The 16,561-nt window shown below is 40.8% G+C and overlaps 1 protein-coding gene across 2 annotated transcripts in view; it reads left to right on the top strand.

Annotated features, from left to right (window-relative positions):
- The window catches only part of EPHA3 (EPH receptor A3), a 231,283-nt gene that overhangs the window by 178,317 nt on the left and 36,405 nt on the right, over positions 1-16,561 (top strand). For both annotated transcript variants that reach the window (XM_056329548.1, XM_056329547.1), the window contains exons 8-11: positions 1,750-1,852; positions 2,307-2,374; positions 6,665-6,790; positions 13,788-13,973. In XM_056329548.1, the coding sequence (XP_056185523.1) occupies positions 1,750-1,852; positions 2,307-2,374; positions 6,665-6,790; positions 13,788-13,973 (483 nt within the window). The remainder of the gene's footprint in view (positions 1-1,749; positions 1,853-2,306; positions 2,375-6,664; positions 6,791-13,787; positions 13,974-16,561) is intronic.

Genomic DNA, 16,561 nt, shown 5'->3' with positions numbered 1-16,561 from the left:
ATGGTCACTCAGCTGAGCAGCTGGTCAGGGAGCTGAGCTGTTTGGGTCCCTTCTCTCTGTCACTGCATTTCTGGGTGGCCTGGGGGGAGTTATTTCCTGGTCCAGCACTCCTTTTTCTTTTCTCTGGTGCCTAGTATAACATTATTTAACTGATGACCTTATAGGTATTCTTTACAAGTTCTGTTATTATATCAGAAAAAGTCTTAATAGAACCCACAGTCTTTAAATGTTACTTTCTTATCACTTGTTAACTATGGAGTAAGTCAGACCTTCTCTCTGCTAGAAGCTGAAAGTGGCTTCATGCACCAAAAAGTCAGTCTTTACCTAGTGCCTGGTTACTGATGTAGACTGATGATGCATAAAGACTGTTTGCTTTTTAGGTCAGACTTCCACAGAATACTCATATCTGCTGTTCAGAGTTATGACACAACTAAGGGCTATAATTCTGATTACTATCTCATAAGGCTGATTCATGTACTCATGATAAGGCTTGAGAAGCCATAGTGCAAGAAGTGCTCTGCTAAAAACAGCAAGCTTGTAACCTAGAGTAGTAGCATCAGGTCTTATTCTGAAAAGCAGACAGGCTTCTTGTTTAAAAAAATAGTTAGGAATTGTTGTTATGGTGACACATAGCTTTGGCATACTGGATGAAACTTTAACTCCAGATAGGACAAATAAGTACAGCAAGGAGAAAAAGTCAGTTGCAGTGATAACAGATTTCATAATTTAGAGGTTAACGAGTTTTCTCTGCAAAGTAATATCACAAAAAAAAAGTAAAAAGAAAAAATAGCTGTCCAAAAATGTGGCAGGTGACGGGAGACAGCAGTGCACATCTCAATAATGAGCGTACAAGTTACACAGAGAGACAAAAAATGGCATAACTTTGTTCCTATTGCTAAGTTATAGCTACGTGAGTGCAGTCGCAGGACTGTAATAGGCAGAGGCTTCTTCCCCAGGGGAACGGTGTGACTCCAAGCAGTCCCGTCCACAAACTGCCTGACTCGTGGGGACCAGGAGTGCAAACTTGCTGCTCAGTTTGGACAGTTAACTTGAAGCATAGCGCTGAGGAGCCTAATTCTGCTGTGTTCAGGGGAGTCTGGTAGGTGTCTGCTGAAGGTTGTTCACAACACCTAAGACCCCAAGGTGTCCTGCCATTGCACAGCAGTCCAGTGCACGTGGCACCATGCTTAGGGACCACAGGGAAGCATCCAGCGTAAGGCAGAAAACAGCCTTTCTTTTTCTGAAAGACATTGATTAACCATGGATAGTCCTTCCATGTGCTTCTGAGTGCCTCCGGCTTTTCACAGCTGGCACAGGGATGCTATCAAGCTTAATGCATTAAATCACTTCCCATCATACAGAAGTGACAGTAAGGGTGGTGATGATGGGCCGGCTGGAATTTCTTGCCAAGGAAAAATTCCTCACTGAACATGACAAAATATACGTATGTCATGATATGCATGTTTGTATTTACATATATGTTTGTATATAAGTATCAGTTTAACAGCAGTTACTACAATCAGCAGTAGCAGAAACAGCTTTGGTAAATTGTCAAAGATGACCAGAGTCTTTGGTTTTCTTCCCTTGTATTTATTTGTCTGATGAAAAATTAATTAGCAGATGAAATATTTGGCAGGAAACACAATGCTCTACAGTGATGATTTAATCTGTCTCTTCCCTGTATGATATGTAATCAATGTTATATGTGTGTTGGGGGGTTATTTATATATTTTTGTGTTAACTTTCCAGCATTCTCCATTTCCAGTGAGAATAGCCAGGTCGTAATGATTGCCATTTCAGCGGCAGTAGCCATTATCCTCCTCACGGTTGTGGTGTACGTCTTGATTGGGAGGTTAGTTTATCATCTGAGTTGCTTCCACTTCCATTTTCCCGAGGGGCCTTGACGAGCGTGGCAAATTGGGTGGCGTCGGGCAGCGGCAGGGCTGCTTTGCACCTTCTCCTTTGTCTGCTGCCCAGGAGCTCCGAGCACTGCTTCGCGCTCGATAATGAGCCCGCTAACGTTAGCAGCCCCCATCATGCAGCAGTTGTTAAAAAATGCTATAAACACATTCTTAGGCAATTGTAAAATTAAACTGTAGGGGTCAAAAATCAACAAATCCTCTCATTAGCCAATTTCCTCAAATTCCCTGAGAACATAACATGCCTCTATAGGGCACAGAGAATGAAAATATCATTAAACTTTCAAACAGGCATTTAATTGTGGAGGGAAAACATTTTATTCTGTTTCCACCTGCAGTGAACATATAAAATTCTCTATATTAATCTTTTTTCTCTGTTGCTTGTAGATTCTGTGGATACAAGAAGTCTAAACATGGCACTGATGAGAAAAGACTGCATTTTGGGAATGGCCATTGTAAGTTACTTGCAGCCTTTTAATGCTTCTCAATCTGTTGAATTCATCCCCTAGATAACTGGTATTTTTCAATTTAAAACAAAAAGTCATACTTCACTTAAACCAAGGTGAAATTGGGAAGAGAATTATCTCTTCTCTTGTGGGTAAGGAGATTTTCCCCAAACAATTATTCTTTGTTTCAAAATCTTTCATCTGTGTTCAGGTTAGTAATAAGCAAAACATCGCTGTCTGTGTTCAAACAATGCGTGTGGTTAGCAACATCATATTGATTCTGCTGTGCATTACTGAAATGCAGAATGTAGCTTCAGCTTCCTCATCAGCTGTATAACGTCTAAGAAATTACTTCTTTTTTTTTTTTTCCCAAAGCAAAATATAAAATCAATGAAACCTGTCTTGATGACTACTGAAGGGACTGTGAAAATTGCTTCCTTGACAAAATTGACCCGCTAATAATTTAGTTTGGAGTTCTTCTAAGCACAGGCTGAAAAGTGATTTGGAGTACTTTCTTAAATTAAGAATAACTACTAAAGAAGTGTCTCACGAATTAATGGCATTTTTTTAATCCAGTTGTGTTTACAAACATGTTTTGTTCAAGTAAGTCCTGGTTCCCCACTTGCAGGAACGAATACGTCTGTGCTGTCTTTGGGTGCCATCCAGGACTAAGGGAGCCTTTCTCTTGATTTACATTATCTTTGTGTCACAAAAATTGTCTGGAGTTAAGGATGTGAGATTTTGCTCACCCTGAGGAATCTGGGCTGCTTTTGAAACATGTTCAAAAGCCAGACCCGAAGCCTGTCTATTTCTGCTGTTTGCATGCCTATTTTTAATAAGTCTAAATGGGACTTTATTCGTGGCTGCTCGGGGTCATTCAGCTGTGCCCTGTGAAAGGAACAGCGTGGAGCAAGATCCCGTCCAGGAGACACTGAAGGGAAGAAGCACTGATTTTCTGAGGCCAGGCACGTGCCCTGGCTACCAGGAAAGAGCTTGCTATGGCCCGTGGCTGGAGGGGAATGTCATCCTGCAGCATTTCAGCTCCTCTCTGACGCTGGATCCCCTCTGCAGGGTGCGCAGCCCCCTGCAGCACTTTGCCACAATGGAGAGGCTGTGGATGGTGAAGACTGGATCATAGCCAAAGCTCCACCCACACCACCCTCCTTAAAATACAAATAAATTAGTTTTGGAGCATGAAAAGCTGGGGGGAGAGGAAGGTGACAGTTCAAAATTCCAGAGCAGGGACAGGGGGAAATCTTGGGGTTTTATCACTGCATTTTTGGATTTTTTTCATCCTTATAGGGCGAAGATAACACCCTTCAAAAACACCAAGTCTGGAAATTCCTTTTTTTCACTCCCACAACTCTTGGTGTCTAATGAGCATGTTTTAATAAGAAGCAGTTGTTTGTCTTTGAAACTGTTTCAGCTCCAAATAAAAATCCTGTTGCACCACGTAAGCCATGTTGAACCATATATTTCTATCACTTAGCACGTTGTGAGGTTCCCGTACGTGGGTTTTTGCACACAACAGTGGCGCTGTACCGTCTGCAAGGAGAGAGCTGCTGGTACCATAATCAGATGCCTCCCCACCAAATATAATTGAATTAACATTTTAATGAGGGATTTACCTGCAGTAGTTGGAAATTAGAACTGCTTCCTAATCCTCGTGACAATGGAGTAACTGTTCTCTGACTGTTCATATTTTTATTATTTCACGTTGGGAGCCCCTCCTTACCCCCGTGAGCCGTGAGCATGCATATCCCAGCACGTGTGCCCCTCCCCCGGCACTGTCGGGGGACACGCAAGGGTTTGCCTCGTGCAGCCCAACAACCCCTAACCAACTAGTCTCAAAAAACTCTAGATGGTTACATGTGGCCCATAGAATTAATGCTTCATCATCCAAATTTAATGAGGTTATAAAATAAAAGCAGCCAGTAAAGAAAGTGTCACAGACAAATAACAGGTCAGAATTTGCTCTCCTTACTCCCACACAATGGAAAGTTGCAATCACTATTCTTAAACATGTCAGTGCTGTTAAATTCCTGGGGATTAAATTGCTTTTAATTTGGCTTTAGATATTTATGTACTGTTTTCTGAGTAGTGCCATGCTGATTCACTACGCAGTAAGAAACAGAGCTGATCGTGGACCTGTTAGAAATTCTTGAAAATGGTTTATTGATTTTGCAGATATTTATCTGTTAGGGTTTGTATGTATGTACGTGTGTGGCTGTTGAAACTTTATTCTACTAAATTGCAGTCTTTCTCAAAGAATAAGCAAATTGCTCCTGTGAACTAAAAAAGGATAAAGTAACTTCCATGGCTGTCGTAAACTTTCAGCATCTTAAATACAGCAGCTGGTTTATTTCAGTCAGTTTATTCTGAATTACTTTAAAAAAAGGCCCCAGCCATGAACTATTCCCTGCAGCCTTATTACAAATCCTATAATATTACTTCAAAGGAGCAAAAATGTTTCACCTCCTCAGATCCTCTCCCTTTGCCTTCTTTGGCTAGGCTCTTTTTATTTTTTTGTTACCTTTAGGGCAATTCATGCTGTTAAAATGAAAATGTAAATTATTATGTTTGCACAGAATGAGCTGTAAAGTAGTACAGCTTAACACATGTGCATGTGTTTATTATCTGTTTTTCATGACAGAAGCCAGTTACCATACAGGCTGCCCTTAATTATTGGTGTGAAGGGATTATTCTCCTTGCAGCCACCATCACCTGATCTTGGGAACCTCTGGGGTCAGCATTAAAAATCTGCAGCCAAAAAACCCACAGTGCAGCAGCTTTTAATTGTTGTTATTTTTATTGGGGGTATGAGGGAGCCTGTAATGTACATTCAGCATGGATGGAAAGCAGCATTTACAAGATTTTTAACCAACAGCAATATACAGCCAATTACTTTTTGTTTTACTTGCAAGTAATTCTGTAATCATCAGGCTCTTGAAGGAAACACAGTTGGCATTTAATGCCGTGCACACGCAGCCCTTGTGTTAGGAGCATGGCTCTTAGTTTGCGTTGTTTTCCAGGCAATTAGCTTGGGAACTCAGTTTTATCATTTCTTTGTCAATTCTGAGGCCAATAAATATCTGTGAGATCAATTATTATTTCTTTTACATACACTTGGGATTGTTTGACCAAACAATGGTGTGCGCTAATAGTCCAAAGGTATTTTTCTCCCATCTGTGTAACCCCAGCAAAAAAAAAGATTTAACTCTTCTAGCAGTCAACAGATTGACGCAGTATAATAATGCCAAGCTGGAAGGGATATTCCTGAGTAGGTCAAGGCAGTGTTTGTAGGAGGAGTTAATATCTTTTACAAGACCAACTGGTACAGTTAGGAAAAGTTAGAGTACATGTCCAGGAATGCAGGGTTTGTGTCAGCAGCAGAGAAATTCAAGCTGGATGTAACGGTTATTTCACTTTGCTTGAAAAAACCATCATCTCTGTGTCCTAAAATAGCACAGAGTTGGACACACGAGGTACTGGGTCCAAGCGCAAGCAGGACCTTGAGCTGGGGAGGAGGAATGAGACTGCTTTGCCTTCAGCAATCTTTTCTGGAGAAAAAGGTTGGGAATGGTGATGTGTTCCTCCCGCCCCCAGTCCTGCTGGAGGAAGGGATGTGGAGAGCTCGAAACTGCCCTTCAAACCTTTCAGTCATTTGAAGCGATGCTTGCTCCGGGCAAAGAGAGCAATCCCTGGCCGGGAAACGACGGAAGGGGACGAAATAAATAACATGGAGCACTAGAACCAGACTTTAGTAACAGGAACAACTGGCTGCCATCCTTGTGCATACTAGCAGAGGGATTGAGGCAGAGGTGCATTTGCTCATGTATAATTTGCTTTTCTTATGCATTGTTGGAGGACTCTGAAAGAAAAAGTATAAGTTAATGTGGTCTCCTTAATATATTCCTAACAACTTTTCAGGTTGACCATAGCGTCACATGTTTTATTCCTTGCCTCTTTGTTGTTACCGTGCGAGGGACAGTATAAGGCAGCACCTAAATGTAGCAAGCTGGGAGGGATGGGTAATATTTTAATATCTGAAAAGCAGCTAAATTTGGCAAGAGCAGATATATTTAAAATAGGGTTTCAGACTTCTGTGCAATAACTACATTAGTGTCTCTGGTTTCATTCTATATTAAGATTCCTGAAGACCCATGGAAAGCAGTTTAATATGAAGAAGCAGTATACCTTTTTCTTCTATTGATTTGATTTCTATTGTCTCACGAGCTTTCTTTAGAAGGATTAATTAAGTCTGAATAACATTTTCTCTCTGAATTTGTTTTTACACAGTAAAACTCCCAGGCCTGAGAACTTACGTAGATCCGCATACCTATGAGGATCCCAGTCAAGCTGTGCATGAATTTGCCAAGGAACTAGATGCTTCTAATATATCCATCGATAAAGTAGTTGGAGCAGGTAATGACTACCAGATATACTGAATTAAAAATAGCTTTTTGCTGTATATCCTGTTTTACATCTTTGGGTTTATACTTACGGCTGGAAAGAAAACATTGTAAAGTCTTCAAATTAGTAGGGCATATTTACAGCTGACTTTGGCTCCTAGGAAAAGTTAAAGGCACACAGTTCTATTTTTTTTTGTCCCCAGAGAAAGCAGATAGCAAGGTGGTTTTTCAAAGGACACCCATCAACTCACACTTGGACACAGCACTGTTGGGAGTGAAAAAGAGAGTTCAGCCTCACTTCTATGTTTCTCTTTAAAATCTGTCAGCACAGAAAATGGTATCAACTGTGAAGACGTTTTCTTTTTTTTCCCTTAAAAGGACTGTTGACTATTATGCCTTGAATGAAACCACAAACTCATTTCATACCAGTCACCCCTCATCCATCAGACTGCAGTGACCTTTGGTCATTGGATTGATTTTGGTCACTGCTTTGGATTTGAATTATCGATTTAAGAGGAAGGGGTTGTCTGTCTGATAACTGATTGTCTGAGCCATACAGACGCCATAGATAGTTGAGTTTACAGAAGGCAAACTGTCAAAATGAGCAGATTTTGTAGCAGAGGAGCCAGGTTACAGAAAGTCTCGTCACACTGAGTTCTCCATGTTGCAATGCAGCATGTAGCTTCTGACAAGATGCATGTTTGCTTCTTGAAGTGGCAGATTGTCTTGTCAAGTCAGAAGATCATAAAGTGTTAGCTTTCCTGATAAATTAAAGCATTTGTGAGAAGTAATATTGATTTTTAATTCATTGAAAATTACTGGTTCTTTTATTATTGATTTCTTGCTTCTCTCTAAATCTAGTATTTGAATTAAAATCATGAGATGTGAGAGACAGGCTCCTAGTCCATAGCAAAAGGTTTTCAGTTGGAAAAAAAACCAAACCACATAAAACCAAGCTACTGTACTCAGTGCATCTCCTGAATTACCCAGTAAAAAGAAACAGTATTCATCTTGTCTTACTGCAGCTGCTCAGCACCTCGTATGAAGATAGGTTATTTTCTGCAAAGGTAGAATTGTTGTTTCTTGCTGGTTTTAATTTTGCCCCACAAGAGTGCACTGTTCCCCATCATCTTCAGTCAAGGCAGCAGCGCTGCTTACTGCACATAGCAGAGAATTGCTGTGGGGCTAGAGAAGGCGTTACTGAAAAGCTAAGGCCAAGAGCAGTATGTTTCTTATCAGACTCTCAGGGGCCTTTGTTCACAAATGTGGGCTCTGTGCAGTATATGAATCTAGAAAACAGATTCACAAGAATGGATGATGTGTCATATTTCATAGCATCGTTTAAGCTGGACAAGACCTTTCAAATCATCAAGCCCAACCGGTAGCCCAGGACAGCCAAGCCCACCCCTAAGCCATGTCCCTGAGCACCCATCTACGTGGTTTTTAAACACCTCCAGGCGTGGTGACTCCACCACCTCCCTGGGCAGCTTGTTCCAATGCTTGACCATCCCTTCAGTGAAGTTTTTTCCTAAAATCCAATCTAAACCTCCTCTGGTGCAACTTGGGGATGTTTCGTCTTGTCCTGTCACTTGTTACTTGGGAGAAGAGACCGACCCCCACCTGCCTACAGCCTCCTGTATTTATATTATCACTCCTACAGCTGTAGGGAGTGATAAGATCCCCCCCTCTCCCAAGCCTCCTCCTCTCCAGACTAAACCACCTTAGTTGCTTCAGCTGCTCCTCACAAGACTTGTGCTCCAGACCCTGCCCCAGCTCCATTGCCCTTCTCTGGACATGGTCCAGCAGCTCTCTGTCCCTCCCGAAGCTCATTGTTTGGACTTATTTTTAATCAGAATGCATATGGGAGTAATAGGTAAACCCAAACTGGCCAAATATGACCTCTGAAAATGGAGGAGGAGTTTTCTGAGAGGCTTCAAAAAAGGGATATGTCCTAAAAGATTCAGGTGGTTTAAAAAGTTTGTCCACGCCAGTAAAAGCGACAGAGGGTTCCTGCAGGTCCTCTACACTGAAGCATGAACTGAAGATATATTAACGCCATTTGTTGGAGGCGGGGACTCAGGTTCACGCAGCCTAAACTACGTACGGCGTTACAGTCTGCATTTCCTTGAGCAGTTGCCAGAGATGCCAACAGGAAGAGCCAAGCAGGGAAAACCAGATGAAAATAAGGCTATGGAGTGCTCAGAGCTTCCAAAACGCATTCGTAGCATCACTGCACACTGCTGTCCCATCCAACACGGGGCAGCTTTTGCGTTCAGAGTAAGTTGTTCCAGGCTGCTTCTGCAAGAACGCTTCTTTCCTCCCCCAAGGCAGAAAGGTGTTTCCTGTCTCCTACTTGAGTCAATGACTTATTGGAGTGAATGACTTGGTCTTTTCCTGCCCTTCTCTGTTACAAATGCAAATGTGAATGAAATTATAAGAAGACAGTGATTTGAGAAGGGATTCATTTAACTGCATTGAAGTGTGACGTAAGTAATGAGACCTTCAAGTCAGGCAAGTAATCTTGATCTTCTGAGGTGCTTTCCCAAGTCATTTTTCACAGCTTTAGCCAGAAGTTTCTGAGAGGAGAGGGCAGCTTACATAGCTTTGAAAACACACCCAAATGCAATCAGGAAATACTCTTGTCCAAAAGAACCTCCAGAAGAGCACGAGGGATTTTGGTGGGAGGCTAAGCATAAGAAAATTGAGTTCAGGAGCCACTTTTCCAGATTTTTCTTTACAGCGATTTTTTATTTTAAAACAACTCACTTGTTTTTACAGACCCAGTTCAGCAAACCACTTAAGAAGTTTAAAGCCAATTGGATAGCAAAAGAATACTACAGAAAGTACTTTCTCAATTTGGGATGGATTTAACTATGTGCTTTGCTGAACGCGAAAACAAGCATTTGCTTTTCTTTCAACGCTTAAACATACTTGTAGGATAACTTCTTGTTAATCAAAGTATTTCTAAAATTTAGGGACTACTGGTCCATGAACTTATTGTGAAGGCTGGCAGTGTCTCAGGGAGCACTTGCAGATCATTGCTGAGGTTCATGATGTTTATGAAACATTCAGCTCAGTTGACTCTCCAGCTCCGAGGGAGTTCTGTGCACGGCAGCGCAATCGTGACTTAAGACACAACAAAGTGAAGGGAGTAGCTAATTTCAGAGTCATCTTTTATTTGTCCTCTGGGTCTAAATGCACAGCAAATGCCATTCACTGATGCACTAAGTAGCCCATTTAAAAAGAAATTAAGATCTCCTTAAGAGAGATCTTTATATCATGAACAGCTCTCCTAATAATATCTATTTGCTTTCCACACGTAAATAGACCTATCACTCTGCAGGGTAGGTTATACAATGTTTGTGTGTGTAGCATAATTAAAAATAAACACTTCAGAAAGGCTTTATGTGAAAAGCCATCAACTTCATCTCTTAAAATCACTGCCAGGTTTTCCACCCTCGAACTCAAACACAAGTCCTTATTCCTCCTAAACAATATTTGATGAGATCCAGTCCATCTAGCGGGACCATGTAATAATGATTTCCAGGCAAAAGATGTAGCGTAACTCGTGCCACTTATGGGTGTTGACCAGGTAGGCTTATGTAGCATCCATAGTGCCCTGTATACAAAAGAGCCAAAGGTTAACATAGTTGGGCTGCCCAGTGAGATTTTTCCAGTGAAATCATTTTCCAAGAAAATAAACCCATTTTATATTCGTGGACAGCAGTAAGCTCCGTTGTTAGGAAGGGTCCAACTTTTAGTCTCCTGCAGCACTGGCCTTGAGGCGCTTGTGGAATCCACTTAATCACCCAAGTTCTAATTTCTGCAGCCATGGCCAAATGGAACTGTGTTGATGGACATTAGCTGTAACCTTTCCCTTCCCAAAAGTCAAACAAATATCAGACACATGATTCCGGTCCAAAATGAGGGATTGATTGCTGAACTGCTTGATGAAATCATAGCTGTAGTCTCCGTTGACAGTAACTGACAATAGTGTTAAGGGGTTAGCTTGTTAGAGCTTTTTGGACCATTAAAACATAGAAAAGAAGACAAAGCTGGGCTTTACAAGGTTTATTTCAAGCCCTTTTTTTCCCTTCCCTCTGTTTTCAAGACGTGCTTTGCTCTTCCTCTTTGTGGTGCTCTGACAGTATTGAGCTGGGCTTACTCTTTGAACTGAAGCAGTGTTTGCTCTTGGTAAAGTGTACCGGTCATTTTGGCTTGCAGAGGTTGAGTATTTTTAATTAAGAAGTCTGAACAGAACTCAGCACCCATTAGTTACTAGTAATAGGTTTTACAATTCATTTTCTGAGTTGCTGCCCGTCTTGGCAGCCTGAAATACAAATAATGTTGGAAATGATGGATGTAATGTAAGTGCTATGTTAGTAGTATATATGTATATAAAGATATATCCTGTTTCTAATTTTTTTTGGTTATTCCATTAATAGCACAGTATCGTGCCTAAAGGATGGACCAGCTTAGCAGCTGGTGATAAGACACGGTGACATTCACTTCTGTGTTCTTGATTCAAATCTAGCCTGGGTTAGCAACAGAGAAAAGTCATCACCCTGTAACACATTTGCTTTTTTTTTTTTTTTTTTTTTTTTTTTTTGTCTAGCAGAGAACCCTTAGAAAATAAAGCTGAAAACTGACCTCAAGAGGTCATTAAGTCCACACCCTTGCCCAAAACAGAACTTGTTAGGTACCATTCTTGACATGCTTGTTCTTCAGAGTCTCCAAGACAGAAGAGTTAATAGTCTCCCTAAAAAATCTTTTGCGCCATCCAAGTGTCCTTACTGTTAGAATTTTTTTCCTGATCTAACTGACCTTTATTGTAATTTGCAACTCTACTTTGGTTTGCCTTTTGTGTATAGAAAAAGGAGTTGGTGTCCACCTTATTTATAAGCATAATGTTGATTAGCCAAAACTATTGTTATGTCCCTTCTCATTCCTTGTTGTGTATAAACAACACAAATTTCCTGAGTTTTTGAACGTGAGCACACAGCCCTGACTTTTAAGATCCTGGTCATTTTTATTGCTCCCTTTTATCACTCCTTAATTGCAGTGGCACAGATGGGACATGGACTTTAATGCCAGCCATATTGATGGCAAGCTGATGAAAGACTAATTTCAGTTTGCTCATAAATGGGCTGAATGTAACGTCTAAAATATATCCCATGTGGTACCACATCTGAAGTCAACAGTGAAGGGCTGTCAATGCATCACATTTTTGAGCATTAAGTCTATGAAGAGCAACATGATTTAAATGTGCCTATTACAGATATCTTATTTCAGTGGGTTTGGGTCATTTTTGGTTTTCACAGATGTTGCTTAATGTAAACAATCAGCTGCAGAGATAAAAAAAGAACCATTGTGGGCAAATGAGCTCCAAGTGCCTTTGCTCTTTAGAGGCATAGCAATGCTCTTGCATAGTACCATAGGATCCTAGAATAGTTTGGGCTGGAGGGGACCTTTAAAGGTCACCGAGACCAGCTCCCCTGCAACAAGCGGGGACATCTTCAGAATTTCGATGTACTACACATTCAGTTGGGAAAAGCTCCTATGTAAGCAGTACAATCACTCTTTCCATGATGTTTCACTCACAAATAAAAACAAAATTCCCAGTTTGCATAAAAAATTATGCCACCTAGATTTAGATTTATAGGGTTTGTTTGTTTCCAAGCTAAACTTTCTATACAAGGCTACTTGATACATGCCAAAATAAGGCATATGAGGGGCTAATATATATTTAGACCTTGTGTATTTTGACAAAAGAACCTGAACAGGCATGTATTGTTGGAAAATGAGTGTTAAAGTCCTCCAGCAACACCCTCTAGTTTCTTGAAAAAAAAACCATCAACCACAAAACAAACCACCTTTCTTCTCTTCTTTGTTCAGTAAAGTGTTTTCCTTGTCTTTAAATATAAATAATCATGTAGGGCAATTCTTGCCATCATATTTCTTGTATAATTTATCCATTCTCTGGTTTTTGTTTTTGTTGGGTTTGTTTTTTTTTTTGGGGGGGGGTGTTCGTTATTTCAATTATTTTGTCATTTAAGCAAAAAGACAAAAAGTTGCTACTCTAATTTAAGTGGGGTGCGTGTGCAATTCACGATATATGAAATCTAAGGTAGAGGGTTGGATAATTTGGAATCAAAAGTCAGTTGCTGCTCAAATGTTTTTTATGATACTGCGACTTCCTTAAATGCTTTATGCAATCATGAGTTAAATGCAGAAATTTTCAAATGAGATGCCTTCTTCCAGCATTTTGTGAACATATTTCGTACTTGCTTATTTGAATGCTACGATGATTTTCCCTGTGCACTCTCCTTGGACGTTACATAGCAAAGGATAAACCACTTTATATAAAAGTAGACATGCAGTGATACCTGCCATCTTCTGTTGAGGGATCTCACACAACACACAGTGGGCACGATATTCACGGTGGACTATCAAGTCCCGTAGTCCCATAGTGACAGTGTGTATTGGCACGATTAGATCTCTCTGAATAGTGGTAGAACAAAGATAGTTTGTATGGATTTCTTTTTTCTTTGCAGCTGCATAGATAAATTCCTTATCTTATGAAGTATCCTGCTACTTTAATTGAAAGAAATAAAATAATTGGGAACTGTACTCTCTCTCTGTTTGGGTAGAAATGAAGAGTGCAGTGCTCACACGGAGGCATGACTATTCTGATACTCTTGCATTAATCAGTTAGTCCTCCTACTGTTGTCTCAAAGTGCATCAACTGAAACAAAAAGGGAATTTTCTGGTTGCATTTTTGCAGTCATCTGGTTATGCAGTGTAACTAGGTGACATTGTCCAGTTTGACAGCTGGAGAACCTAAGCATGGAAATGCAAAGTAGTTGCCCAAAGGCCTCCTTTGGAGCTCTGGTCCATGGCCCATCAGTAAACATCCTACTTCAGGGACTTCTGCTGAATGCTGGGGCTTCTTTCTTAAATCCCCATGAAATAACTGCATTTCATCTTTTGTCATTTTTCCACTTTTTTAGGGGAGTTTGGAGAAGTGTGCAGTGGGCGCCTAAAGCTGCCTTCGAAGAAGGAAATTTCAGTGGCTATCAAAACCCTGAAAGTTGGCTACACTGAAAAACAGAGAAGGGACTTCCTGGGAGAAGCCAGCATCATGGGACAGTTTGACCACCCTAATATCATTCGGTTAGAGGGAGTCGTCACTAAAAGTAAGAGATGACAGGGGCATCTGTTTTGCATGGGATGTGTCACTGGAGGTCCCTTCCAACCTAATTTATTCTGTGATTTGCTGATCTCTCAAGACAGAGCAAAAGCAAATAAAAACTAGAATCACCCACGTTTATGCTCTCCAAACCCTTCCAGAAATGTTTATGTCATAACCCTGTCAATATGTACCAAATATCCTTCAAAAGAGATGACAGCAGAAACACAGAGTTTGGCTTTCGCAACATATATTGTATTTCCTCAAAAGCAGGAAAAAAATTACCCATGTGAATGCACCAGCTAAACCCACGCTGCAGGATCCAACAACACATTGGTGGTGGTCGAGGGTCTTGCCCACCACGCAGCTGCAGGACCTTCGCTGCCTTGCTGCTCTCCGGCTGCTGGGAGCTTAGAAACACTGCCCTGGCTTGACGAGCTGGGAGAAATTGGGGAATAAAAATACAGGGGACTTGGGGGGGAAAAGGAGCATTTCTGTAGAACACTGCAGCTCAGTAATAAAGTAGCAGGTTTAATAAACTCCAGAGCTACAAATTGCTACGAAGTGGCCAAGAGGCAGTGGCTGATAATCTGTTAGGAGCCGTGGAGTCTGATGTCCTAAGGTTCCCTAATTGCACTGAAGCAATGTGTTCTGCTTGCAACTAAATCATTAGATTTTATCTTTAGCGCAAATTAATGAACAGCCTACCTGGCTACAGCAACAGATACTAGTAAATAAATAAGTCCAGACTTTTTCCAACATGGTTTTCATGCAGGGAAAACACTGGGTGTGATACTCAGTGTGTACCAGTATGAGGCATTTTAAAGATCCTGATCCTCCAGAATTTATACTTCTTAGTAAAATCTCAGAAAAATAAAAATCTTGGGGCTTGAAGCTGTCAGCAGTAAATTTGATTTTATTTCTTTGATAATATGTGTACTTTTACTAATTGATATTTTCTAAATCTGCCTTTGGGTGTTTTTGTTATGGGTTTGCGCTTTGTGGTCTCTTCTCTTCTTTTTTCTCTTCTCTTCTTGTCCTCTTCTCTTTTTTTCTTTATTTTTCCCTTTTTTTCTTTTTCTCTCTTTCTTTTTCCTTTTTGTTTGTGTAGCTTTGTTGGGTTTTTTTGGGGGGTTTTTTCTTCCAGTTTTTGTTTCTTTTTTTTTTTTTTTTTTTGTTAAAGCATATTTTTGTCTATGTTTATGGTAACAAATCACCTTCTCTTTTTGTGACCAAAAAAGTAGTTGAAACCTCTATCCACGTGCGGTACCCTCCTGGAAAAGTAACATACTTGCAGAACCCTTTCCAGCTGCCCTGTTGTTAAGCTGGCAAACAGCAGGTTTGTAACAGGAATTCCTGAACGGTGGCCTTGGTCTTTGAGCTGCCACCCAGCTTTCCCACGGCGGCCACGGCAGCTCCTCGAAGCCACCCGGATCCTACCTGCTCTTCCCCTTTCGAGCAGCTGGTGGGATTTGGTGCTGGTGACGCTGCCCCATTTAGGCAAGTTCTGGCTCTCGTTGCTTGTGCTGCTGCTTGTCCTCCACTTGGAGGTGGAAGGGCAGAAATAGTTGGTAGTAGAAGAGTGAGGTTGCGTGAAGCACCAAAACGGGCTTGTTCTGTGACACATAAATTCAGAGACTTCAGCTACACTTTCTAAACATCCATTGCAGCATAACGTGATAAAAATTTGATGATCAGATTTATCTACCTGCAGTAGTTATTAGGTGAGAGCTCAATAAGATTTTATATGAGGTGTTCTTAAAAAAAATAACCAGGAATGCTCTGAGATTTTTCAGGGGAGTGGAAAAATCGGTAGGATATCTCCTAGTTATCCTAGAGGACTCTGCTGGCAAAGCAACCTCTTGCCATTTCAGTGAACGGCTTGGAATGCGCTGAGGAGATTTCCAGTTTTAACTGGGCAGAAGTATACCAAATACTTTGTTGCAAAGTGGGTGGGTTTATTGGTTTTCAGGAATCTTTTTTTAAAATTGCATGATTCAAGTTTTTACAAGCATGGATAGGTATAGAAGAATTTCATAGCTTACTGCAACAACTTATATGAAAGAAAAAATAACCACAGGAATATGTCTAAAAGTAACTAGTGAAGGGTACTTAAACCCCTCGGTGTTATGAGGAGACAGAATTACAATAATAATGCTTTCTCTAGGTGTGATTCATGAGTCTGTTTTGCTGATTTAAATAATAAAGAAGTCACGCTTCAGCTTAGGTCTCGCGGTTCCATTAGGAAAGGGCTGCCCGGTCTGCCTGTACAAATACAAGTTATCTCCTGCTTTTTAATGACACACGCTTTGTACAGTCAGAACAAGATTTGCAGTCCCAAAATTACTTGAAACGCCAGCATCAGTCAGGACACAGCTGAGCTAAAATCTATTTTGTTACATTTTGTATTCCTGTGGCACTTGAGAAAATAATTTAATTGCTGTGCACGCAGGAATTTGTGCATTGCTTTTGAATGTGCATTACTAATTCTGTCTGTATTCTGTGTGACTATTACAAAGTTTGCTACTCAGCTGTATTCACAGCAGCCTGCTGTCTGTTTTGGGGGGGCTGGGAGTGCCAGCTGCCTATCACATG

The sequence above is a fragment of the Falco biarmicus genome, chromosome 2 (assembly GCF_023638135.1).
Source record: "Falco biarmicus isolate bFalBia1 chromosome 2, bFalBia1.pri, whole genome shotgun sequence".
NCBI classification, from domain to species: domain Eukaryota; kingdom Metazoa; phylum Chordata; class Aves; order Falconiformes; family Falconidae; genus Falco; species Falco biarmicus.
The sequence above is the reverse complement of the archived record's forward strand: the minus strand, read 5'-3'. Positions and strand labels throughout refer to the sequence as shown.